This window comes from Coregonus clupeaformis, chromosome 30 (genome assembly GCF_020615455.1).
Source record: "Coregonus clupeaformis isolate EN_2021a chromosome 30, ASM2061545v1, whole genome shotgun sequence".
In the NCBI taxonomy this organism is placed as follows: Eukaryota; Metazoa; Chordata; class Actinopteri; order Salmoniformes; family Salmonidae; genus Coregonus; species Coregonus clupeaformis.
In genome coordinates this window covers 6,831,238-6,857,220 of record NC_059221.1, presented here as the reverse complement: position 1 = coordinate 6,857,220, position 25,983 = coordinate 6,831,238, and the positions used below count along the sequence as shown (strand labels likewise).

The 25,983-nt window shown below is 42.5% G+C and overlaps 1 protein-coding gene across 1 annotated transcript in view; it reads right to left on the bottom strand.

The window, feature by feature from the left end:
• LOC121545959 (kazrin-like) overlaps nt 1-25,983 on the bottom strand; it is a 367,424-nt gene that overhangs the window by 17,499 nt on the left and 323,942 nt on the right. The window contains exon 4 of the mRNA XM_041856909.2: nt 14,012-14,203. Coding sequence (XP_041712843.2) covers nt 14,012-14,203 — 192 coding nt within the window. The remainder of the gene's footprint in view (nt 1-14,011; nt 14,204-25,983) is intronic.

Below are 25,983 nucleotides of genomic sequence, written 5' to 3'. Positions count from 1 at the left end.
AGTGATATCAAATCTCCCTTTTGAGCCGAGCAAAAACGTGGCAGGGCAGATAACAACATCTTGCATCGGTAAAGCCTTGTTGTCACAGTGCATGGAGGGGTGTGGTGCATTCATAAACAGCCAGACTTGGGGTTGTCTCAGTTCATTCTGAGAGCCAGAGGCTCTGCGCTAAGCCGGACAGGTGAGACAGGAAATCGCCTGGGTGCCTCATTTGCTGACTACCATATTAATGACTTCCATTCTCAGAAGCACGGAGGGCTTGTCCAAGACTCCAGCCCCTCCAAAAGTCATCATATGAGACAGGGAAAACCACAAGGGAACCGGGCAAATAGACCTGGAGCTAATGTTGTGTGTAGGTGTTGAGTTTGAGGACAAGGCGGTGTAAAAATAAAAATGTTGAATTGATGTCCTTTCATACACTGTCTCTGTGATGAAACCAGCACCTGTGTATGTGTGGATGTCTGTATTTATGTGTGTTTATGTTTGTTTGTGGATTAATGCATGTGTGTATTAACATACAGTGTGTGTGTGTGTGTGCGTGCGTGCGCATATTCGTCAGCTCAAGGGCATTTCAGGTAACAGCGGGAGTGAGAGAACAAACCAGCAGCAGGACTCCATCTAACCACAGTTCCCCAAACACATCGCAGACCAAAACCATACCCCATTTGTTCAACTCTATCTCATCATTGTCTGTGAGACACTGGCATAAGTGGTTTGTGACCACACGAAGCACACTCTCTTTTGACAATAGCAGCTGTGGTTATCTCATACTGTGGCGGTGTCCGAAATGGCACACTATTCCCTATATAGTGTTCTGCTTTTGAACAGAGCCCTATGGACCCTGGTCAAAAGTTGTGCACTATATAGGGAATAGGTTGCCATTTCCGACACAGCCTTTGTAATGTGAGCTGATAGCACACTAAAAGCCTGTACCCTCCTCTGTAGTGCACCTGGAGTGTTTGGAGGGGAGAGAGAGGGGGGGGGACATGAAGTGGCTTCATTCAGTAGTGTGTTTGGAACATCATGTTCCTGTGGGAGCTCTCGGTGGCTCAAGAGGATCCTACTTCCTGTGTCTTGTGACTGAACCACAATGGGAAGCGGACTGAACATTATGAATCTCCAGCAAGAAATGGGGGACTGGGGGTGGCTGATACATTCATTTTCCACTGGAAAAAAAACATCACTTGTGTTGTTGTAGGCTTTCAGTTTTCCAAGACACAAGCCACAACCAACCGGGCAAAATCCAGATAATGTCAAATCAATATTTAATTTTGGTGGATATTCAATTGAGTTTTCAATAAATGTGATTTCAACCCTTGAAATCCTGTTGTTGATTTGTGGTTAAAATCTGGTTAAAATGAGGCAAACTCTGTACCGTTGCTTACTTTGTGAATTCAACCCCAAATATTTATTGCAAAAAATATATTAAATGCAAAAAATATTAAATAATGACATTTACAGTGAGGGAAAAAAGTATTTGATCCCCTGCTGATTTTGTACGTTTGCCCACTGACAAAGAAATGATCAGTCTATAATTTTAATGGTAGGTTTATTTGAACAGTGAGAGGCAGAATAACAACAAAAAAATCCAGAAAAACGCATGTCAAAAATGTTATAAATTGATTTGCATTTTAATGAGAGAAATAAGTATTTGACCCCCTCCCAATCAGAAAGATTTCTGGCTCCCAGGTGTCTTTTATACAGGTAATGAGCTGAGATTAGGAGCACACTCTTGAAGGGAGTGCTCCTAATCTCAGCTTGTTACCTGTATAAAAAGACACCTGTCCACAGAAGCAATCAATCAATCAGATTCCAAACTCTCCACCATGGCCAAGACCAAAGAGCTCTCCAAGGATGTCAGGGACAAGATTGTAGACCTACACAAGGCTGGAATGGGCTACATGACCATCGCCAAGCAGCTTGGTGAGAAGGTGACAACAGTTGGTGCGATTATTTGCATCATTATCAGTGCCCGCAAGGTCCCCCTGCTCAAGAAAGCACATATACAGGCCGGTCTAAAGTTTGCCAATGTACATCTGAATGATTCAGAGGAGAACTGGGTGAAAGTGTTGTGGTCAGATGAGACCAAAATGGAGCTCTTTGGCATCAACTCAACTCGCCGTGTTTGGAGGAGGAGGACACCATCCTCACCGTCAAACATGGAGGTGGAAACATTATGCTTTGGGGGTGTTTTTCTGCTAAGGGGACAGGACAACTTCACCGCATCAAAGGGACGATGGACGGGGCCATGTACCGTCAAATCTTGGGTGAGAACCTCCTTCCCTCAGCCAGGGCATTGAAAATGGGTCATGGATGGGTATTCCAGCATGACAATGACCCAAAACACACGGCCAAGGCAACAAAGGAGTGGCTCAAGAAGAACATTAAGGTCCTGGAGTGGCCTAGCCAGTCTCCAGACCTTAATCCCATAGAAAATCTGTGGAGGGAGCTGAAGGTTCGAGTTGCCAAACGTCAGCCTCGAAACCTTAATGACTTGGATCTGCAAAGAAGAGTGGAACAAAATCCCTCCTGAGATGTAGTTGGCCACCAGGTTTGCAACAACCTCTGATTGCCAACAAGGGTTTTGCCACCAAGTACTAAGTCATGTTTTGCAGAGGGGTCAAATACTTATTTCCCTCATTAAGATGCAAATCAATTTATAACATTTTTGACATGCGTTTTTCTGGATTTTGTTGTTGTTATTTTGTCTCTAACTGTTCAAATAAACCTACCATTAAAATTATAGACTGATCATTTCTTTGTCAGTGGGCAAACATACAAAATCAGCAGGGGATCAAATACTTTTTCCCCCTCACTGTATAATATAATATAGATCATGATTCAACATAAAACACATCACGTAAATAATTAATACAAGATTCCTGTGGTTGTGATGAGGCATGTGTAGGAGATGAGATTAAGGATTTTTGAGGGGGTGTTATAAAATTATCCTCATGTATCATTTTTTTGTCACAGATAAAAGTGACTCCTGCTACAAAAACACTCTCAGGCAACATTGTCTGTAGTATCGATGGTAAAAAATCTACATGCATCTCTCCAGGATTCAGCCTTATGTAGGGATTGTCCTAAATGGCACCCTATTCCCTATGTAGTGCACTACTTACAAAATAAAAGTAGTGCACTACAAAGGGAATAGGGTGCCATTCAAACTTGGTCTACCCTATTGGCGATTACAGTGTGAGTGAATCTGACCAGACATTTTCAGAGATGTTTGAGACAGTTTTAGTCCTCTAATTCCGGTCCCAGAGGTCCACTTCATCTCAGGCCCAGCACTCAAGAGAAGAGAGCCTCTCGAGTCATCAAAATCTCCCTTGGGAGATGACGTTCTTCACACTAATGACTGAAGCCAATCCACGTTGCCTCTCCAAATTACAGAGAAGGGCCAGGCTTTTAACATGCTATCAGCTCCAAGCACAATTGGGAGAGAGCATAAAAAGAGCCCTTGGACTATATGATTGGGATTCATTGTCTATTCAAGTCTGGACCTTAGAAATGCCTGTTACATGAGTGATCTTCATGTGATTGAAGAATTCTGGCAAGTCTGAAATGGGACCATATTCCCTATATAGTGCACTACATTCTCTATATTGCCTATTCCCTGAAGGATCTGGCCAATAGTAATGCACTGTATAGGCAAAAGGGTTATTTATTTTCAGGATTTGGTTATCTCCGACTACTCAGTATATCTATACTGTCATATTATAAGATGTTAACCTGCACTGTACTACAATGAGGGGTCACTGTAAAACCTAACCCATACCCAACAGCTCTGTCATGACCTGAAATGTACAATTTAACCACAAGCCTCCAGATTGACCTTTGACCCTCACTGCTGTAGAGATCCTGTAGTTTACAAGCGAGCCAGGGCAACCAGGGGAGCAACCATTAATGATGGATCAAACATTCCTCATTAACTGGTAGTCCGGGGAGCCACAGATACGAGTGTGTGTGAAGACAAGTAGTATAGACATTTCAGTGGGGGAATCAGGGCAGAGAAACAATAGACTTTGATACAAAGATAGAACATGAAGAGAACTAAAAATACATTGAGCTGACAGTTTTATTAGCGTGCGCTGAATTTGAGAAACCCACCCAACTTGATTATCCGATGAAGTCATTACTGTGACTGACGCATACAACTTGGCACTGCAGTGTTGCTCTTACAGCATTGCTGAATTTGAACGCACGCGCCATTTCTCGACTGTAGTGGCGGTTTTCATTTAATCCTCTCACTTCTGACACATCGTTACTTTGCAATCTGTATCTATTCAGCATCTAAGACTAGGGACTCTATTTGAACAAATCTAACGCAATGGTCAATCTAAGCGCTGGGCAGTAGTGCTATAGATTCGCGGGTGTGTCAAATATTTTTGCTATTTTCACAAGCACAATTATTGGCGAAGTTGCTGGCCTTGGCGTGAAAGGGCTGGGTTTTGATGAATAAACAATTTGTGGGTGTGTCGAGACTTGGCCCCTCACTGGCCTATCTGAACGTGCTCCATGGCTAAATATGTGGTTGCTTCAAGTTGTGTATTTACGGTCTTTTATGTATTGCCATGGAATAAACTCAAATTCCCATGTTAGTCTGTTATAGTTTGTTAAACAGCTTACAGAAACAAAATAACAAAATGTAGACCTATCCCATCTTTGCTAAATATGTTAACTTGAACCTGTTTGCAGTCCACATTGTTCTAAATAATTGCATGGCTACAATGATTTTAATAAAATTAAACGTAAAAACAAATTAAAAAGTAAAATAATTGTTTTTCAACTATAAATAAATGTAAAAGGTAATGATATCATAAAATCGACAGGATCAAAAAAGACAGAGTTGCAAAGAAAAAGCCATATCTCACATCTTAATCTTATTTTTATTGGCCAGTCTGAGATATGGCTTTTTCTTTGCCTCTCTGCCTAGAAGGTCAGCATCCCGGAGTCGCCTCTTCACTGTTGACGTTGAGACTGATGTTTTGCGGGTAATATTTAATGAGGCGTCTGTTTCTCAAACTAAACACAATGTATTTGTCCTCTTGCTCAGTTGTGCACCGGGGCCTCCCACTCCTCTTTCTATTCTGGTTAGAGCCAGTTTGCGCTGTTCTGTGAAGGGAGTAGTACACAGCGTTGTACGAGATCTTCAGTTTCTTGGCAATTTCTCGAATAGAATAGCCTTCATTTCTCAGAACAAGAATAGACTAACGAGTTTCTGAAAGTTCTTTGTTTCTGGCCATTTTGAGCCTGTAATCGAACCCACAATTGCTGGTGCTCCAGATACTCAACTAGTCTCAAGAAGGCCGGCTGTGCTAACATAATTGCAAAAGGGTTTTCTAATGATCAATTAGCCTTTTAAAATTATAAACTTGGATTAGCAAACACAACGTGCCATTGGAACACAGGACTGATGGTTGCTGATAATGGGCCTCTGTACGCCCATGTAGATATTCCATTTAAAAAAAAAAAAAATTATTTAAATCAGCCGTTTCCAACTACAATAGCCATTTACAACATTAACAATGTCTACACTGTATTTCTGATCAATTTACTGTTATTTTAATGGACAAAAAAATTGCTTTTCTTTCGAAAACAAGGACATTTCTAAGTGACCCCAATCTTTTGGACGGTAGTGTATGTAATGTGCTCTAGTGCGCTTAATGTCTATTTAAACGGTTTTCCAGTGTGTTTGTCACCATTATTTCTTGCAGAGCATCAGTTCCAGTGTGTTCATATTTTTATGGAAAAAGGGTTTATGTCTGTCTCATTACTCTGTATAATGTCTGTCTTTCTTTGCAGCGAACATGTGGCTCGGTAGTGACGAGAGGGGGTCAAGTTGATTGGTGTGGCGAGCCACCAATAACAATTCATTATACCAAGGTGCAATTCATGAAACAAGTAATTTAAAGAAGTCCATCTAATGTTTCTCTATGGATTTTGGCCTGCTGATTGGTTGTTGTCTTGATTGGGGATTGGTGTACAAAGGTACACTACAACTCCCTGAAGACAAATGGATGGTGAAGATTGAACGATGAAGGAGCGAAAACACTTCGATTATTTCTTTAAATGAAAAAGCTCCAATCAAAAAAATCAAAAAAGGCTTGGAAGTTTGGAGTATATGAGCCTGGCTGCATTCATGTTTTTCACTTTTTTTTTTACTATCGGAGTTGTTTTGAAAGGAGCCTTCATTTGTTAATACCTCAAACTGTAATCAATTGAATGTGATCAGGTTAACCCTTTACACTTGTGGGAATTGGCCTATGTGGATAGGGCTAAATTGAAATGTTTCTTACAGAAGAAATATGAAAAGCATATGCATAACCATGGTAGCAATTGAAAGGGAACAATTTGCAGATTATGGGAAAATTATTAGACCAAAGGTGAGGACACAACAGTTAATCTAACAAGACTGAATTCAAACATTACACTGTTGATTTTATATGCATTTTACATTTACTGTACCTTTTGCCGCATTTGTTGATAACAAAATCGTAAAATACTCTGGATACATTCAGCAACATGATACAAATATTCCTGGAAAATGTGGGGAAGGTGCAACATAAAACAAAATAATTCCAAGGGTTTGAGTGAGAGAACTAACTGATGCCTCCAAGTGGCCACACACCTCTCCAACGTGTGTACAGTTCCTAAGTAATTTCAATGCACTTTTATGACTCGAAGTGTCTTCAACTGAGTGCTTTTTTGAGCACTCCTATCCGTGCCATTGAGGAACTAGAGAAAACACACTTGTAGTTGTTTTGGTTGGAACACAACCCTGCATCCTCGCCATCACACAATTACTGTAGTTGTTTACGCAATCCAAAAAGTGTACATTCAAGTGCGTGTGCCGAGGCCAATTTTCTTCACAATAGACAAACATAGGCTCATTCTGTTCAGAACAACCCAGGGTATGACACCATGTCATCCTGTAACTGTACATCAAACAGTGTTCATAAACGTTGACACTGTATATGACATGGGTATTATGCTATGCAAATGTGAAGTGCACATTGGACTCACAGGTGTTTGGCTTGCTTGTATGGCATCAAAGCGGTATTTATTATAATCCTCAACGTCTCATCTTTTAAAATACATAGCGTCCTCTTAATTTACAGTATTTCCCTCACTCAGACAACAAAAACATTTGCAAAGGTTACCCAATTAGCAGGAGGGATGGGGCCAACATCTTGTCGTGTGAGGTGCTCAAGTTCAGAACGGCTGTCAGTCAAAACCTATACAGCGCTGTGAAGCGCAGAGCTCTGACGTCATGTATAGCATGTTACTGTACAGCCACTGTATTCCAATTTACATATTTATCGGTGCCCAAATCTGCCATTTTCAACCCGTATACAGGTACTAGTGTAAAGGGCTATGTCAAAGATTTTTATAACTAAACCAAGATAGATCACAGCCTGTCGTTTCAAATGGGAACAAATTAGCCATAGTGGGCAGAACAAGCAAGGAGGTGGGCAGAGCCAAGCACGAGCTAGCGAGATGCTATTAGCGCGTTCTATAATACATGTGCATATTTCCATTGGGGAACGCATACTCTGAAGTGCGCGTGTGCCATAACTCAATTAGCCTTTGCACTCCTTCTAAACAACGCAATTTTTTGAAACTTTGGCAAAGGGGAAAGCCTACAAAACTTAGTCCACTCTGTTCGTAACAGATTGTAGTTTTGGGAACAGAAAACTGTATTGAGATCAAATGTTTCATTGATGAGTAAATTATCAGAAAGTTGACCAAAATCCATCTCGTTCCATCTTCTCCCACTGGGCTTCCTCTTACTACCATATTTGGTAGTGAGTAGAAACGCCAACCGGATGCTTCACATTTATACATCCGGTGAAATATCTGTCTCACTGTTCTACCTGTTGCTACGTGGTCCAATGAGAGTGTGGTGACCCTTTATGGGTAGCTGTGTGGTGTGTATTCTGAGGAAGGGGTCCAGAGTGTGGGGCTCTGCGACTTTCAGAGCTTGTCGTAGCGTTAAACATCACTAAATGCACTCGCCAGACTATGCTTCGATAATACATTGCAATTGAGGATTTCATTTCTGGCTGTGACTGGGAATCCCTGAGATAGTATTTACGCACTGTGGAATGGCTAATTAAAAACTGGCAGTGTGGACAAACTACACTTTGAATAATTGATGCAAATGAAATATCCAACTTGTTTGCAGGGAAATTGTGCCACCAGAAAGTGACTCGGAAAAACTTGTGAACACCATGAAATGAGAACAGTTCAGCTGCAGTAGCTGGACAGGGCATTTCAATTCTCTATATCTAAAGGGGCCCTTATTTTTGCAAAGGTAGGTTAGGCTATGTCTAAGATGCTTCCTTTCCTCGTTTCTTTCAACTGTAATGTTCTGTATAGCCATATTCACTCCATGCCCTGCACTGTTTAGCTAATTTGGGTATGTTTCTGACGCTGTTCTTCTCCTGCCAGCTCTAGTGTCCATGGGCATACAATTGTGAGCGGGTGGCAATTACCCACCAACACAATTCCAGCGTTCAGAGCCCAATGACGGGCATGGAGTGGGCTAGACACAGGACTTCACATGGAGATGGGGCTGTGCTAGAGTCGAACAAAATGAATGGAAAAGACAATGAGACCTGAAGTGAGGGAAAGAGAGAGAGAGAGAGAGAGAGAGAGAGAGAGAGAGAGAGAGAGAGAGAGAGAGAGAGGTATGGAGATAAATAAATACAAATAACTGATAAGAGTGCTGGGATTGAGAGAAGGAGGGTAAGGTGGATTGGAGGTGCCCTTGTTAAATTTTTGCATTAATTTACTCAGATACAAAACTTCACATACATAGAGAACTAACTCACTCAGAGCTGAGGTAGGAACAACACCCTGGATGGTTGTGATACGGAAAACTGAAAACCCAACAGCACAATATAATTCACTGCTGTGCTCTAGTGGCAGGCCACAGCAGAAGAGGCATGGTGCCGTCCACATCTCTGTCACTCATCTGTAGCACTCCAGCCTCCTCCTTTTTCATCCCAACAGATAAACACAAAACCGCAGTCGTCCTGCATCACATCAATCTTTGGGAGCGGCAATCAAAGTCCCTGTGAGAGCTTATGCTCTCAAAACTTTGGGCTCAAGCGAGGATTTCATTTGGGCATCTGGCTGACTGTTTACAATATGTCCGCCTCGTGAAAAGCGGGTTAAATCAAACAGAAACGACAATGCCTCAGTTTAATTTGCAGCAGTCTAGCATCATTTCATTTGACAAGATACTCTCTAGAACACTTCTGTTTCCCACCAAAAGGTACTTCAAAACAAAGGTCCCTCAGCTTGAAGAACTAATGAGTCCTCTAGTGGGCCTACGCTATTCTGCTAACTCCGCTAACTCAGGTAACAGTGAGGAAGGAACATGATCTGTGTGAACAAGAGGCTGAGGTGAAAAGGCCACTGTTCTTTTAACGGCGGCCAGTATTATAGGGTTGCTATGGTTTCAGTACTACTGTGGCCCCACAGGTTCGCTCTCCTGGATTTAGTTCATCTCTTTCAAAACAAACCCACAAACTGTAATTATCCCTGCTACTGCTCGTTAGTATGCCAAACCAGAGAGAGAGACTCCCCGCATGTACGGAAAACAACCAGCACAACAACACAAACAAGTAAATGAGCCAAAATTGGGATGACAGATGTTTCCAGGTTCTGCTTGGCCGTGACTGAAAGTGGCACCGCTGGGGGTGGCTCCAACAAATCACCCATTTCCTGCATCTGGGACCAGGCTGGGAGCGCTAATGACGCTAATGCTAAATCCGCAGTTCTATAGTTAGGGCCTCGAAACACAGCGTGGTCAGTATGTGCTAGCCACAGATGTCCATCCAGTGATGGTAACATAAGGGTGCCATGAGTTGCTCTAGTGATGGACCCCAAACTTTAGCTCGATCATGGTCCCACTCAATCAATGTTGTCTACCTTGTCATACTTGAGGTCACCAGGGGTATTGAGATATCAGCCTCTGAGTCATGTTGTTGACATTAGCGAGTCACAGTGGGGCTTCAGATAATCACTGAGTGTCATAAGCTCATGTCATGATTTCTTTGTTTTTTGCAACCTGCGGAAACAACTTTGAAGATGACCACCACAACATGGTGCGAGAAAGCTGCACAGCTCTGTCAACAGAGCTCGGTGCTTATTATTGGATGTATTAGGTTACGAAATCCGACTTTTTGGATATACTGTTAATGAAATGTTAGAGAAAGACCCCACTGAACGATTCAGAACATGAATACTCATATTTGTCTTGGTAAACTGTATTTCATAACATAAGGAAGTTACATTTCATCACCAAAGTGTGTTTTCACCCACTTTGGGCAGAGTAATTCACATAGGATTTGCAGTATGTTGCCTGAAAAAAATAATTGGGCAATTTTTATATAGTCCACTTTCAAACAGCCCCATATTTACCACATTCTTGTCTGCATTCGCCATTATATCGCCATTGCTTGCCGTAACTGAGCAATAGACATCCAACTTTCACCTGTTGTTGCGATCATTGTTCTTCACATTTACAACAAACAGTAAGTTAGCAGCTACTTGTAAATAATTTGTAAATAATTACCTTGTGTTCATTTTCCTGTTAAACTCAAAATGTTGTTCTGGTATATGAGCGGGCTAGCCAGCTAGATAGATAACAAGCTAATGTTAGCAACAAACCAGGGGTTGGAACCAAAATAATTTCCAATCGTTTCGTTCTGAACAGACATTTACATTTAAGTCATTTAGCAGACGCTCTTATCCAGAGCGACTTACAAATTGGTGCATTCAACTTAGGATAGCCAGTGGGACAACCACATCTCGATCACACCATAAGTACATTTCTTTAAACAAGTCAGTGCTAGCAGGTGAAATAAGTCAGGTGTTAGTTTAGACAAAAGACAGTGGTAGTAAAGGGGGGGGGGGTAGAAGGATTACTATAATACTATTCCAGGTATTCCTTAAAGAGGTAGGGTTTTAAGTGTCTCCGGAAGGTGGTCAGTGACTCCGCTGTCCTGGCGTCATGGGGGAGCTTGTTCCACCATTGGGGTGCCAGTGCAGCGAATAGCTTTGACTGGGCTGAGCGGGAACTGTGCTTCCGTAGAGGTAGGGGGGCTAGCAGGCCAGAGGTGGATGAATGTAGTGCCCTCGTTTGGGTGTAGGATCAGAGCCTGAAGGTAAGGTGGTTCCCCTCACAGCTCCGTAGGCAAGCACCATGGTTTTGTAGTAGATGCGAGCTTCAACTGGAAGCCAGTGGAGTGTGAGACCCATTTGTTCCGTTCCATTTCACTGTTCTGACCAGCAAAATAAAGTTCTGAACCGGTTCAAACCCAAAAAAAGTACTGGTTTATATTGTTCCTTTCTGTTCCTTTTTTTTTTACCTCTGCAAGCTATAGTTGTTTATGTGTGATGGGCAGACAAGTGTAGGGTGCGAGATGCGACTGAAATGTTGTGGGTGGGAAGAGAGCGAGAGAGGTTGGAGGAGGAGGCTTGGCATCTTGTTATGACGCATTATCTGAATTAGGCCCACAGAATTATACCTACAGAGGAGCGGCTTCTATGGAGGAACTTTGAATTTCTTTGAACTGCTGAGAATCGGCTTAACATTGGACCAGAGCTAACGTTAGCTAGCTAGTTAGCTAACAAGCTTTTGTGTCCAGAATTAAATAAAAACACGTCTTACCTTTTTGTATCCTTAACTAGCATTGAAAAACTTTATCCATTCTTCTCTAATTTAAAAATCAGGTTTGTAACGTCGTCAGTAGGCTATAGTAACCTATGCTTTGGAGGGGAAGGCGCAGGTAGCCTACACACGCTGAAATACACTGGCAAAGATTTCCAGCTGGCAGGCAGACACTGGAATAAGTTTCTGAGTGACAGTGTGAGGGCTTTGCATAAGCACTTCGTAGATTTTTTTGTGGGACTGAAAAAAAATGGCAGGAACATAAAAAATAACGGTTCTGTTCCGGAACAGTATAGATCACTTTCGTTCCCGGTTCTGATTCTGTTGCCGGTTCTGATTGAGCTCTTTTCCAGTTTTCGGTTCTGCTACCTGAACTAGTTCCACCCCCTGCAACAAACCACAACATTGTCTAGAGAAAGTTGCTTTTAGTTGCATGGCACTCTATACTGACATATCTTAAAATACATTTTAAATGGATGGGTTTTTGGTGCAAAACATAGCAGGTAACGTTGCTGTTTGGACCAGGCTGCTGCAATGTCATGCAGACTGTCATTTTTGTGTTTATGGTTTTTCATAATGACCAGGACAAGTTTGATGTCGGACAACAACAACAAAATGTTCATGATTTAATGCGCACCAAAGACGGTAAGGCGCAAGGTGACGTTTATACTGTGGGGTTGGAGGGTCTTTTAAATACATTACCGCAATCAAGTCAGTTGCAGGAAATGTAAGTACAGGCTTGGTCGCCAGCAATACCTTTAATTCAGATATAAGCAAATGTCTGCAAAAAGTTGGTGGGATGCTAAAGTTGCTGGAGAAATGTATTGGTTTGAAAGGTTATGGTGTTTCCATCTCATTTTGAACTCTACGGACGGTTTTGTCTCAAAACCTGTTGAGATAAATAGCATACTCGCCCAATCTGGTTTTGGTGCATGCTCTTTAGCTGATAAAGTGGACAGGGTAGGTTATATGATGAGATACGAATAAATAAATAAAATAAAATAAAAAATTGAGTCAAGCATCGAACATCATGTCACCAGGATCATTCAAATGATAGCCTACCCTCAATATTTATTGGAAATTTGCATGAAGCTCATCTCGTGCACATAACCATAATGAGTTATGAAGTTATTAAATAAGTTATTCCATCTGCCTATAAACTCTGCATGCTTTTCCATGTCGTGGTGGTAGTAGGCTACAACATCATAGCGTGACTCAAAGTTGACTATCAATATTTGCGCATAACAACGTTTCCACCGCAATTGTCGCATAGTCTATTTCACAGACCCCCAAAAATATCCCACCTTGTCTAGCGTATTTTTTTTAGTCGACATTATACAATTTTACAGACAATGCTGTTTCCATAATGCTTATCGTGACTTTTTTTATGCGTCAGGTCATTCATCCTCATGAAATGGTTGGATGGAATTGTAGTGCAAAAAACACTGTACAAGCTCCATCTACGGATGTCATGGCAATTCATGTGCTAGCTTGTTTTTCAACCTTTAGTATCAACCCCCAAAAATATATGTCAGACTCTGGCCTCATACTTTGATGAGTACCTTCACCAACGAGGCTATAGTGTCAATCTACACTAGCCAACAAAGTACTCGCACATCTCTTCACCTCAATGACTATCAGTGCTTGAAGCTATTCCAGAGCAATGAAAACATACTGATATTAATTAAGAGATGACAACAAGCAATTATCTTTGTCCTCCCACGCAGCTGAGCTTGATCATAGAGCAGAGCAGTCCTGCTTAACTTCTCTAGACCCTGTAAGCTAAATGAAGCCACTCTTAATTCAGCTTTCATTACTTGTGATTGCTGTTCGTGTCTGCAGGGGTCTGTTGGCTTTGGCTTTCATTGCAGACCACTCATAAAATATTAACGTCCGGATGCTAGCAACAGAGGCCACAAGGGTAATATTGTATTACTGTATTCTATGCCATTATATGTTATGCTATTGTATTACTTTCTGTGTAACAGCATAGGCCACTGCCGACGAACAGTCGTAGACACAAAATCCCATGACAACCCATGTGTTTATTTTGATATCGAACAAGATCATTATTTTTCTTTTATCGTAATCTAAGTGGGAGATATTTCCCTAATAAAAGGATCCATAGATATGTTTAAAATTAAATGGAGCTTTGTGACCTCAATACCCCTGGAGTTACTGTCTGCACTATTTTGGGATGTGCCACAGGCACTTCAACATTTTTATTGAATCTCTCTGTCTCGGTATTTGTTTATTCCACTTTGGCCTTCCACTTTCCACTGTTTAGCCCCCCCGTCCCCCCCCGTCGGCCCGCTCACTCACCCTGCAGTACCTCCTTGGCACGGTCCAGCTCCTGCTCCTTCTGGGCCAGCTGCATGCGGAGTTGGGTGGCCGAGAGCACGTCAGCAGAGCAGCCTCCTTGGCCCTCCTCCAGGTCCTTACTCAACATATCCTTCATCTGCCTCAGCAGGTGCACCTCCTCCTGGAGCTGGGCCACCTCCCCCCGAAGCAACACTATGGAGGGCGAGAAGGAAAATGAGAGAGGTTAAGGATCCATTTGTTTTAGAAACGATGGTACTCTAAACTGTCCTGTAAACTGTGCTGTAACGGAGAGGACAAGAGGGAGAGAGGGAGGAATGGAGGGGGGGACAGATAGATACTGGGAAGTTTAATATCTCTGTTAGTTGTTGGAATTACTGGTATGTCAGACTACATGCTGTTGTAATCAAATAAAATTGTATTTGTCAAATGCTTCGTAAACAACAGGTGTAGACTAAGAGTGAAATGCTTACTTACGGGCCCTTCCTTAAAATGCAGAAATGAAACATTGAACAATTATATAAAAATAATAACAAGGAACAAATACACAATGAGTAACGATAACTTAGCTTAATACACTAGGGATGTGATGATATCAGTATCACAATATTCTTTCCATGGCAAAAATGAAAACACGAAGAAGACCGATCTCTTTGGTCCTTTAAAAACCTTTTGGATGTAAAATAGTGTGTGCTATAGCTTGGAAAATAAATGAAATGTGACTCTGGATGACAATATAATGACATTCGTTTCCAACATTAGGTCTGTTTTCCTAAAGAAGTTAAATCCGCTTCGTGTTTTGTTTCTTTGCCACAATATTAACGAGTATCGCGATACTGGTATCGTCTCAGCCCTAATACACACACGGTCGATGTGCAATGGTACAAGGTCATTGAGGAAGATATGTACATATAGGTAGGGGTAAAATGACTAGGCAACAGGATAGATGATAAACATTAGCAGCAGCGTATGTGATGAGTCAAAAGAGAGTGCAAAAAGGGAAAATGCAGATAGTCCGGGTAGCTATTTGGTTAACTATTTAGCAGTCTTATGGCTTGGGGGTAGAAGCTGTTCAGGGTCCTGTTGGTTCCAGATTTGGTGCATCGGTACCGCTTGTCGTGTGGTAGCAGAGACAACAGTCTATGATTTGGGTGGCTGGAGTCTTTCACCAATTTTAAGGCCGTCCTCTAACACTGAAGTCCTGGATGGCGGGGAGCTCGGCCCCAGTAACGTACTGGGCCGTACGCACTACCCTCTTTAGCGCCATACCAAGCGGTTAAGATGATCTCAAATGGTGCAGTTTCCTGTAGTCCACAATCAGCTCCTTTACCTTGCTGACGTTGAGGGAGAAGTTGTTGTCATGACACCACACTGCCAGGTCACTGACTTCCTCCCTATAGGTTGTCTCATCGTCGTCGGTGATCAGGCCTACCACCGTCGTGTCGTCAGCAAATTTGATGATGGTGTTTGCGTCGTGCGCGGCCACGCAGTCGTGGATGAACAGGGCGCACAGGAGGGGACTAAGCACACACCCCTGAGGGGCCCCCGTGTTGAGGATAGGCGTGGCAGATGTGTAGTTGAACTCACCGTTCCAAAATTTGATTGTGACGCAACAGAACAGTTAACCCAGGCTGCCCTCAAACCAAGGCTCGCTGCCTGATAATTATCTATAGGCTGTTTCAACTTGTCAATTGTATTTCTTGCTTTCTAACAACAGTTTGAATTGAGGTGTGTTTTGCGCATCTCCAGTCAGAACAGAACCTGCAAACGTTATTCCCCCTGACACATTTTCCGCATTACCTTCGTTGTTTTCCTTACTAATAACAACTTCGGACATGTGTCCTATCAAAGTGCCTTATTACGTTATCGTAATATTTTCTGTATGTCGTGTTGTCGTTTCTACTTTAGCACACCGTATGTACGTATGGAGCATAACGTATTTACTGTTTTATTCATGTTTTCAAGTACTGGTAACAAATCAAGCATTATGATTCTTGCATAGATTGTAATGGACACGTGTGTAAAATAGTTTTTGGAAGGTTGTATTGATTATGTTGAGCTAATGCTAAGCTATAGTGCATTCGGAAAATATTCAGACCTCTTGACTTTTTCCACATTATGTTACGTTACTGCCTTATTCTAAAATGGATTAAATTGTTTTTCCCCCCCCTCATCAATCTACATACAATACCCCATAATGACAAAGCAAAAACAGACCCTTTACTCAGTACTTTGTTAAAGCACCTTTGGCAGCAATTACAGCCTTGAGTCTTCTTGGGTATGACGCTACAAGCTTGGCACACCTGTATTTGGGGAGTTTCCCCCATTCGTCTGTCAGTTTGGATGGGGAGCATCGCTGCACAGCTATTTTCAGGTCTCTCCAGAGATGTTCGATCGGGATCAAGTCCGGGCTCTGGCTGGGCCACTCAAGGACATTGAGACTTGTCCCGAAGCCACTCCTGCTTTGTCTTTGCTGTGTGCTTAGGGTTGTTTTCCTGTTGGAAGGTGACCCTTCGCCCCAGCCTGATTTCCTGAACGCTCTGGAGCATATTTTCATCAAGGATCTCTCGGTACTTTGCTCCATTCATCTTTCCCTCAAACCTGACTAGTCTCCCAGTCCCTGCCGCTGAAAAACATCCCCACAGCATGATGCTGCCACCACCATGCTTCACCGTAGGGATGGTGCCAGGTTTCCTCCAGACGTGACACTTGGCATTCAGGCCAAAGAGTTCAATCTTGGTTTCATCAGACCAGAGAATCTGGTTTCTCATGGTCTGAGAGTCCTTTAGGTGGCTTTTGGCAAAATACAAGCGGGCTGTCATGTGCCTTTTACTGAGGAGTGGCTTCCGTCTGGCCACTATCATGAAGGCTTGTGGTGGAGTGCTGCAGAGATGGTTGTCCTTCTGGAAGGTTCTCCCAACTCCACAGGGAACTCTGGAGCGCTGTCAGAGTGACCATAGGGTTCATGGTCACCTCACGGCTTGGTTTTGCTCTGACATGCACTGTTAAATGTGGGACCTTATATAGACAGGTGCGTGCCTTTCCAAATCATGTCCAATCAATTGAATTCATCACAGGTGGACTACAATCAAGTTGTAGAAACATCTCAAGGATGATCAATGGAAACAGGATGAACCTGAGCTCAATTTCGAGTCTCATAGCAAAGGGTCTGAAAACGTGTGTAAATAAGGTATGTTTTTTTTATTATTATTATTTGCTAACATTTCTAAAAAAAACTGTTTTTGCTTTGTCATTATGGGGTATTGTGTGTAGATTTATGGGAAAAAATTTTTTGAATCAATTTTAGAATAAGGCTGTAACGCAACAAAATGTGGAAAAAGTCAAGGGCTCTGAATACTTTCCGAATGCACTGTAAATGCCAGCTATGTGTGGCGCCATGTTTGTAGACATCATACAATGCATACTGGTTGTCACGTAAACATCTGTCAGGCCAAAGATGTTATAACAAAACGAGGTGAAGGGATGGTTCATGCGACTGACTTAGATTGTAACTATTGTTACTCAGGGTTGCCAGCTCAGACCCCTTTCCAGGGGTTTTCATTTTATTTAGCTTTTAACTTCTCCTGTGTTTGCCCCCCATTTATTGATGTGGTCAAACGTTTTGAGAATGACACAAATACACATTTTCACAAAGTCTGCTGCCTCAGTTTTGATTACGGCAATTTGAATATACTCCAGAATGTCATGAAGAGTGATCAGATGAATTGCAATTAATTGCAAAGTCCCTCTTTGCCATGAAAATGAACTTAATCCACTGCATTTCAGCCCTGCCACAAAAGGACCAGCTGCCATCATGTCAGTGATTCTCTCGTTAACACAGGTGAGAGTGTTGACAAGGCCAAGGCTGGAGATCACTCTATCATGCTGATTGAGTTAGAATAACAGACTGGAACCTTTAAAAGGTGGGTGGTGCTTGAAATCATTGTTCTTCCTCTGTTAACCATGGTTACCTGCAAGGAAACACGTGCCGTCAACAATTGCTTTGCACAAAAAGGGCTATTGCTGCAAGGATATTGCTGCTAGTAAGATCGGATCATCAAGAACTTCAAGGAGAGAGGTTCAATTGTTGTGAAGAAGGCGTCACGGCACCCAAGAAATCCAGCAAGCGCCAGGACCGTCTCCTAAAGTTGATTCAGCTGCGGGATTGGGGCACCACCAGTGAAGAGCTTGCTCAGGAATGGCAGCAGGCAGCTGTGAGTGCATCTGCATGCACAGTGAGGCAAATACTTTTTAGAGGATGGCCTGGTGTCAAGAAGGGCAGCAAAGAAGCCACTTCTCTCCAAGAAAAACATCAGGGACAGACTGATATTCTGCAAAAGGTACAGGGATTGGACTGTAAAGTCATTTTCTCTGATGAATCCCCTTTCCGATTGTTTGGGGCATCCGGAAAACACCTTGTCCGGAGAAGACAAGGTGAGCGCTACTATCAGTCCTGTGTCATGCCAACAGTAAAGCATCCTGAGACCATTCATGTGTGGGGTTGCTTCTCAGCCAAGGGAGTGGGCTCACTCACAATTTTGCCTAAGAACACAGCCATGAATAAAGAATGGTACCAACACATCCTCCGAGAGCGACTTCTCCCAACCATCCAATAACAGTTTAGTGACGACCAATGCCTTTTCCAGCATGATGGAGCACCTTGCCATAAGGCAAAAGTGATAAGTAAGTGGCTTGGGGAACAAAACATCGACATTTTGGGTCCATGGCCAGGAAACTCCCCAGACCTTAATCCCATTGAGAACTTGTGGTCGATCCTCAAGAGGCGGGTGGACAAACAAAAATCCACAAATTCTGACAAACTCCAAGCATTGATTATGCAAGAATGGGCTGCCATCAGTCAGGATGTGGCCCAGAAGTTAATTGACAGCATGCCAGGGCGGATTGCAGAGGTCTTGAAAAAGAAGGGTCAACACTGCAAATATTGACTCTTTGCATAAACTTAATGTAATTGTCAATTAAAGCCTTTGACACTTATGGAATGCTTGTAATTATACTTCAGTATACCATAGTAACATCTGACAAAAATATCTCATAACACTGAAGCGGCGAACTTTGTGAAGACCAATACTTGTGTCATTCTCAAAACTTTTGACCACGACTCTATCTCCCATCATAGTAATATTTACTGCATCATATCCCCCCACGATACCTTCCCCCATTGCTATCCCCCATGGACTTGAAATCCCCCACAAATGAAATTAACCCCCCCACAAACCCCACGAAAATGGTTTCATCCCAAACTTGCAACCCTGTTTAGCTTTCACGCTACAGTTAGGCTAGGCTAGGCAGTAGGCTTGTATTTGGGGTAATGATCTGTGAGGTGATAACATTTCATTTGCTTTGTGATTTATCAAAAACTGTAAACGACTCGTCAAGTCATTTGCACTGGTTCTTGTATACACTGTAACAAGTACATAATTTAGAAGATTTGTAATATGATGAAAAGTGGCCAAACTAAGTTAATATTTTTCGGGCAGTGGGCGTATTCATCTTTGACTTTAACTTAGTTTATTTGCATCTTCTAGTGAAATGCATTCTGGGATTAGGGAGTTTTCGCTTGTCAAACATAAACAAACAAAACATGGCTGCCATCATAAAGAATTGAGCTGCTGTTAGCTACATTTCTCCCTTGTGCTCACCAGAGATCTTGTACATTGTGAACCAGTCTAGCTGTTAGGTTGCTAACTTAAGTTTTGTTTTTTTGTCAGCGCAACCTGTTATTTAGACTGGTTATTGAATGAGTTTTGCTGTGGGATGTGTTCTGTTCGATGCTTGGATGATGAAGTTCGCATTTATCTTTTACAATAAAAGGTGAAATTGAGGAATAAAATGTTGAAGACCTTTAAATCATAGAAATCAATATGCAAATTGACACTTCAGAAAAACATAATTTAAAATGTCATGATGTGTACAGTATTTTTTTTTTAGATAGATGCTTCTACAGCCAAATTAACTGAGAACAAGACAGTTCTTCAGAAACTAAGGGAAAACTGACCAAATGCAGCTAAAACATAAAATGATTTTCATACAGAGAAAAAAAGTCCTAGTTGGATTAACAGACTAATTTATAGAAGAGGGAGTCAAGTCGTTCTTCTAAATTCCATACTTTATCAGGCACAGGAGAAGCTGGAGAAAACAGCTCATCCCCATTTCATCTGCCTCATCTACCAACTGCCAAACATCAAGCAGACAATTCTCATATCCCAGTCTGAGACAGAAACGACGCAGTAATGAATGGGGAAATTAAGCAGAGAAACACAGTTGCACTTCCCAAAATATTTAGAGAGAGGAACTGGCAAATTAGCCAAGGATAGTACTTAACATCTTGATAAAGAGCAGAACAATCGTTTTCATTGGAGTGCCAAGGTTGAAGTTGTGGCTCCACTAAAAAAATGCTTTTGTGGTTCCTTGCAGAGAGCCTCAGAATAGGCTACTGATATTCATCTGCTGGGCTATCTCCAAGGTCATAACCTTATGCTTTACATGATGAGCAAACACAAATGTCTGGATGTGCATCCTCTGTAATAATCAGTATTCCCTTTAGCAAAGCTGTTCCATCTACAGTTTATATAAAGGGTTGCTTTATGAGTTCCACAAACTACACATAATATGCCCATACCAGACTCAAAACTCACACAGGGATGACACCCTCATCCATAACTACACGTCCTTATTAACCTTCACAGTGGCCAATGAAATCAGAACACTTAGGTTGTAGTTGTTGGCTTGATCGTTCTCTCCCTCCCACAAGAAAAACTACTACAGTAAACTGTAGTATAGTGTAGAAGACTATACTAAACACTGTAGTATTCTATTCTCTGTGTATATCAATGATGTCACTCTTGCTGCTTGTGACGCTCGGATCCACCTCTATGCGGACGACACCATTTTGTATACATCTGGCCCTTCATTGGACACTGTGTTAACAAACCTCCAAACGAGCTTCAACACCATTCGACACTCCTTCCGTAGCCTCCAACTGCTCTTAAACACTAGTAAAACTAAATGCATGCTCTTCAACCGAATGCTGCTTGCACCCGCCCACCCGACTAGAATCACTACTCTCGGCGGGTCTGACCTAGAGTATGTGGACAACTACAAATACCTAGGTGTCTGGTTAGACTGCAAACTCTCTTTCCAGACTCACATTAAGCATCTCCAATCAAAAGTTAGATCTAGAATCGGCTTCCTATTTCGCAACAAAGCCTCCTTCACTCATTCTGCCAAACATGCCCTCGTAAAACTGACTATCCTACCGATCCTTTACTTCGGCGATGTCATTTACAAAATAGCCTCCAACACTCTACTCAGCAAATTGGATGTAGTCTATCACAGTGCCATCCGTTTTGTCACCAAAGCCCCATATACTACTCACCATTGTGACCTGTACGCTCTTGTTGGCTGGCCCTCACTACATATTCGTCGCCAAACCCACTGGCTCCAGGTCATCTATAAATCACTGCTAGGCAAATCCCCGCCTTATCTTAGCTCACTGGTCACCATAGCAACACCCACCTGTAGTCTGCGCTCCAGCAGGTATATCTCACTGGTCATCCCCAAAGCATACACCTCCTTTGGCCGCCATTCCTTCCAGTTCTCTGCTGCCAAGGACTGGAACGAATTGCAAAAATCTCTGAAGCTGGAAACTCTTATCTCCCTCACTAACTTTAAGCATCAGTTGTCAGAGCAGCTTACCGATCACTGCACCTGTACACAGCCATTCTGAAATTAGCCCACCCAACTACCTCATCCCCATATTGTTATTTATTTAGCTCATTTGCACCCCAGTATCTCTACTTGCACATCTGTCATTCCAGTGTTAATACGAAATTGTAACTATTTTGCACTATGGCCTATTTATTGCCTTACCTCCATAATTTACTACATTCGCACACACTGTATATATATATATTTTCTGTTGTATTTTTGACTTTATGTTTTGTTTACCCCATATGTGACTCTGTGTTGTTGTTTTTATCGCACTGCTTTGCTTTATCTTGGCCAGGTCGCAGTTGTAAATGAGAACTTGTTCTCAACTGGCTTACCTGGTTAAATAAAAGGTGAAATAAAAAATTTAAGTATCACTCGATCATGTGTACTTATACTATATCATTTTGTAGTATAATGTAGAATACTACAGTAATGTCCGCAAAAGCACTAGTGTCCGCAAAAACACTACAGATTTTTTAACTATTGTAATACTACAGTATTTCATTTGTATATACCCAACTCATTCCCATATCCCAATTTGTGCCACCCATGAGTGAGAAACGTACATGCCAAGTATAGACCATATATTGTGTTTGCTACAGGTTATCGAAAAGAGCAGAAGCTCTGAACTATCTGTTCAGACTCCAGTCCTACCTACCTACAGGTTATGGGAAAAATTTTCTTTTAGTATTTGTCCAGTAGGTTTCCTCAAGAAACAACCCCCCACTACTATGTCAAAGATAATAATAAAACAAAAACACTAATAGTAAATACAACAGTAATGTCTGCAAAAACACCACAGTAATTACTATAGTATAATATAGTTTATTTATTTTTTTACTATAGTAATACTACAATATTATACCAAACTGTAAATACTACAGTATACCACAGTCATGTCCGCAAAAACACTAAAGTGAATACTATAGTATATAAATATTAGTAATACTAGAGTATTTATAGCATAGTATACTAGAGTATTTATAGCATAGTATACTATAGTATTTTTTCATGTGGGCTGCATCACTCAAATAAAATAAAATTTTATTGGCCACATGCGCCGAATACAACAGGTGCAGACATTAGTGAAATGCTTACTTACAGCCCTTAACCAACAGTGCATTTATTTTAAATAAAAAAGTAGAATAAAACAAAAAAAAAGTGTTGAGAAAAAAAGAGCAGAAGTAAAATAAAATAACAGTAGGGAGGCTATATATACAGGGGGGTAAGGGTGCAGAGTCAATGTGGGGGGGCACCGGCTAGTTGAGGTAGTTGAAGTAATATGTAAATGTGGGTAGAGTTAAAGTGACTATGCATAAATATTTAACAGAGTAGCAGCAGCGTAAAAATATGGGGTGGGGGGGGACAGTGCAAATAGTCCGGGTAGCCATGATTAGCTGTTTAGGAGTCTTATGGCTTGGGGGTAGAAGCTGTTGAGAAGTCTTTTGGACCTAGACTTGCACTCCGGTACCACTTGCCATGCGGTAGCAGAGAGAACAGTCTATGACTAGGGTGGCTGGAGTCTTTGACAATTTTGAGGGCCTTCCTCTGACACCACCTGGTATAGAGGTCCCGGATGGCAGGAAGCTTGGCCCCAGTGATGTACTGGGCTGTACACACTACCCTCTGTAGTGCCTTGCGGTCGGAGGCCAAGCAGTTGCCATACCAGGGGGTGATGCAACCAGTCAGGATGCTCTTGATGGTGCAGCTTTAGAATTTTTTGAGGATCTGAGGACCCATGCCAAATCTTTTCAGTCTCCTGAGGGGGAATAGGCTTTGTCGTGCCCTCTTCACGACTGTCTTGGTGTGTTTGGATCATGATAGTTCGTTGGTGATGTGGACACCAAGGAACTTGAAGCTCTCAACCTGTTCCACTACAGCCCCGTCGATGAGAATGGGGGCGTGCTCAGTCCTCTTTTTTTTCCTGTAGTCCACAATCATCTCCTTTGTCTTGGTCACGTTGAGGGAAAGGTTGTTATCCTGGCACCACACAGCCAGGTCTCTGTCCTCCTCCCTATTGGCTGTCTCATCGTTGTCGGTGATCAGGCCTACCAGTGTTGTGTCGTCAGCAAACTTAATGATGGTGTTGGAGTCGTGCCTGGCCATGCAGTCATGGGTGAACAGGGAGTACAAGAGGGGACTGAGCACGCACCCCTGAGGGGCCCCCGTGTTGAGGATCAGTGTGGCAGATGTGTTGTTACCTACCCTTACCACCTGGGGCGGCCCGTCAGGATGTCCAGGATCCAGTTGCAGAGGGAGGTGTTTAGTCCCAGGATCCTTAGCTTAGTGATGAGCTTTGAGGGCACTATGGTGTTGAATGCTGAGCTGTAGTCAATGAATAGCATTCTCACGTAGGTCTGGAAGTCTTGTGTCACTGGGCAGCTCGCGGCTGTGCTTCCCTTTATAGTCTGTAATAGTTTTCAAGCCCTGCCACATCCGACGAGCGTCAGACCTGGTGTAGTACGATTCAATCTTAGTCCTGTATTGACTCTTTGCCTGTTTGATGGTTCGTCTGAGGGCATAGCGGGATCTCTTATAAGCGTCCGGGTTAGAGTCCCGCTCCTTGAAAGCGGCAGCTCTACCCTTTAGCTCAGTGCGGATGTTTCCTGTAATCCATGGCTTCTGGTTGGGGTATGTACGTACTGTCACTGTGGGGACGACTTCATCGATGCACTTATTGATGAAGCCAGTGACTGATGTGGTGTACTCCTCAATGCTATCTGAAGAATCCCAGAACATGTTCCAGTCTGTGCTAGCAAAACAGTCCTGTAGCTTAGCATCTGCGTCATCTGACCACTTTTTTATTAACCGAGTCACTGGTGCTTCCTGCTTTAGTTTTTGCTTATAAGCAGGAATCGGGAGGACAGAGTTATGGTCAGATTTGCCAAATGGAGGGCGAGGGAGAGCTTTGTATGCGTCTCTGTGTGTGGAGTAAAGGTGGTCTAGAGTTTTTTTTCCCTCTGGTTGCACATTTAACATGCTGGTAGAAATGAGGTAGAACGGATTTAAGTTTCCCTGCATTAAGTCCCCGGCCACTAGGAGCGCTGCCTCTGGATGAGCGTTTTCCTGTTGACTTATGGCCTTATACAGCTCATTCAGTGCAATCTTAATGCCAGCATTGGTTTGTGGTGGTAAATAGACAGCTATGAAAAATATAGATGAAAACTCTCTTGGTAAATAGTGTGGTCTACAGCTTATCATAAGATACTCTACCTCAGGCGAGCAAAACCGAGACTTCCTTAGTATTTGATTTTGTGCACCAGCTGTTGTTTACAAATATACACAGACCGCCACCCCTTGTCTTACCGGAGTCAGCCGTTCTATCCTGCCGATGTAGCGTATAGCCCGCTAGCTGTATGTTGTCCATGTCGTCGTTCTGCCACGACTCGGTGAAACATAAGATTTACAGTTTTTAATGTCCCGTTGATAGGATAACCGTAATATTAGGTCATCCAATTTAATCTCAAATGATTGAAGATTGGCTAATAGGATTGATGGGAGTGGCAGTTTACTCGCTCGCCGTCGGATCTTTACAAGGCACCCCGACCTACGTCCACGATATGTGTCTGTAGGCTATCCTTTGCGGCCGCCTCGTTGAAGAAAAAATCTTCGTCCAATACGAGGTGAGTAATCGCTGTCCTGATATCCAGAAGCTCTTTTTGGTTATAAGAGACGATGGCAGAAACATTATGTACAAAATAAATTACAAATAACGTGGAAAAACACACATAATAGTACAATTGGTTAGAGGGCTGTAAAACGGCAGCCATCTTCTCCGGCGCCATTATTATTAATAATGCCACCTAGGGTCATGTAACCTCTTTCCTGTGGTGGATGACGACCTTCCCCTGGAGCATCCATCTTAACTCTGTTAATTAGTGCCCAGCGGGCACGCCGCCCGCAGCTATCCCAGCATCGGCCAATCAGCACCACGCCACTACCTGGACCAACTCATGTGTTTCCTGTTTCAACTGAGCCATGTTCATTAGGCACAAAACTGAGGAAATGGAGGGAATACCTACACTTTCGTTTTCCGTTGCGTGCCCTAATGAACATGACCAAGCATTTGCAAACATACGGCAGCATTGGTTTACCACCTCTCGCAGAACTACGTTTTTCACTCATCACTTTGAAAGAGTCTGTCTCTTCACAGAAGCTATAACAAAGCTATCAGAGAATTTAAATGCTTTTGAGGGACCTGCATTATACTGTTGTTCAGAACTTTCTTCTGTACTTTTTATTTG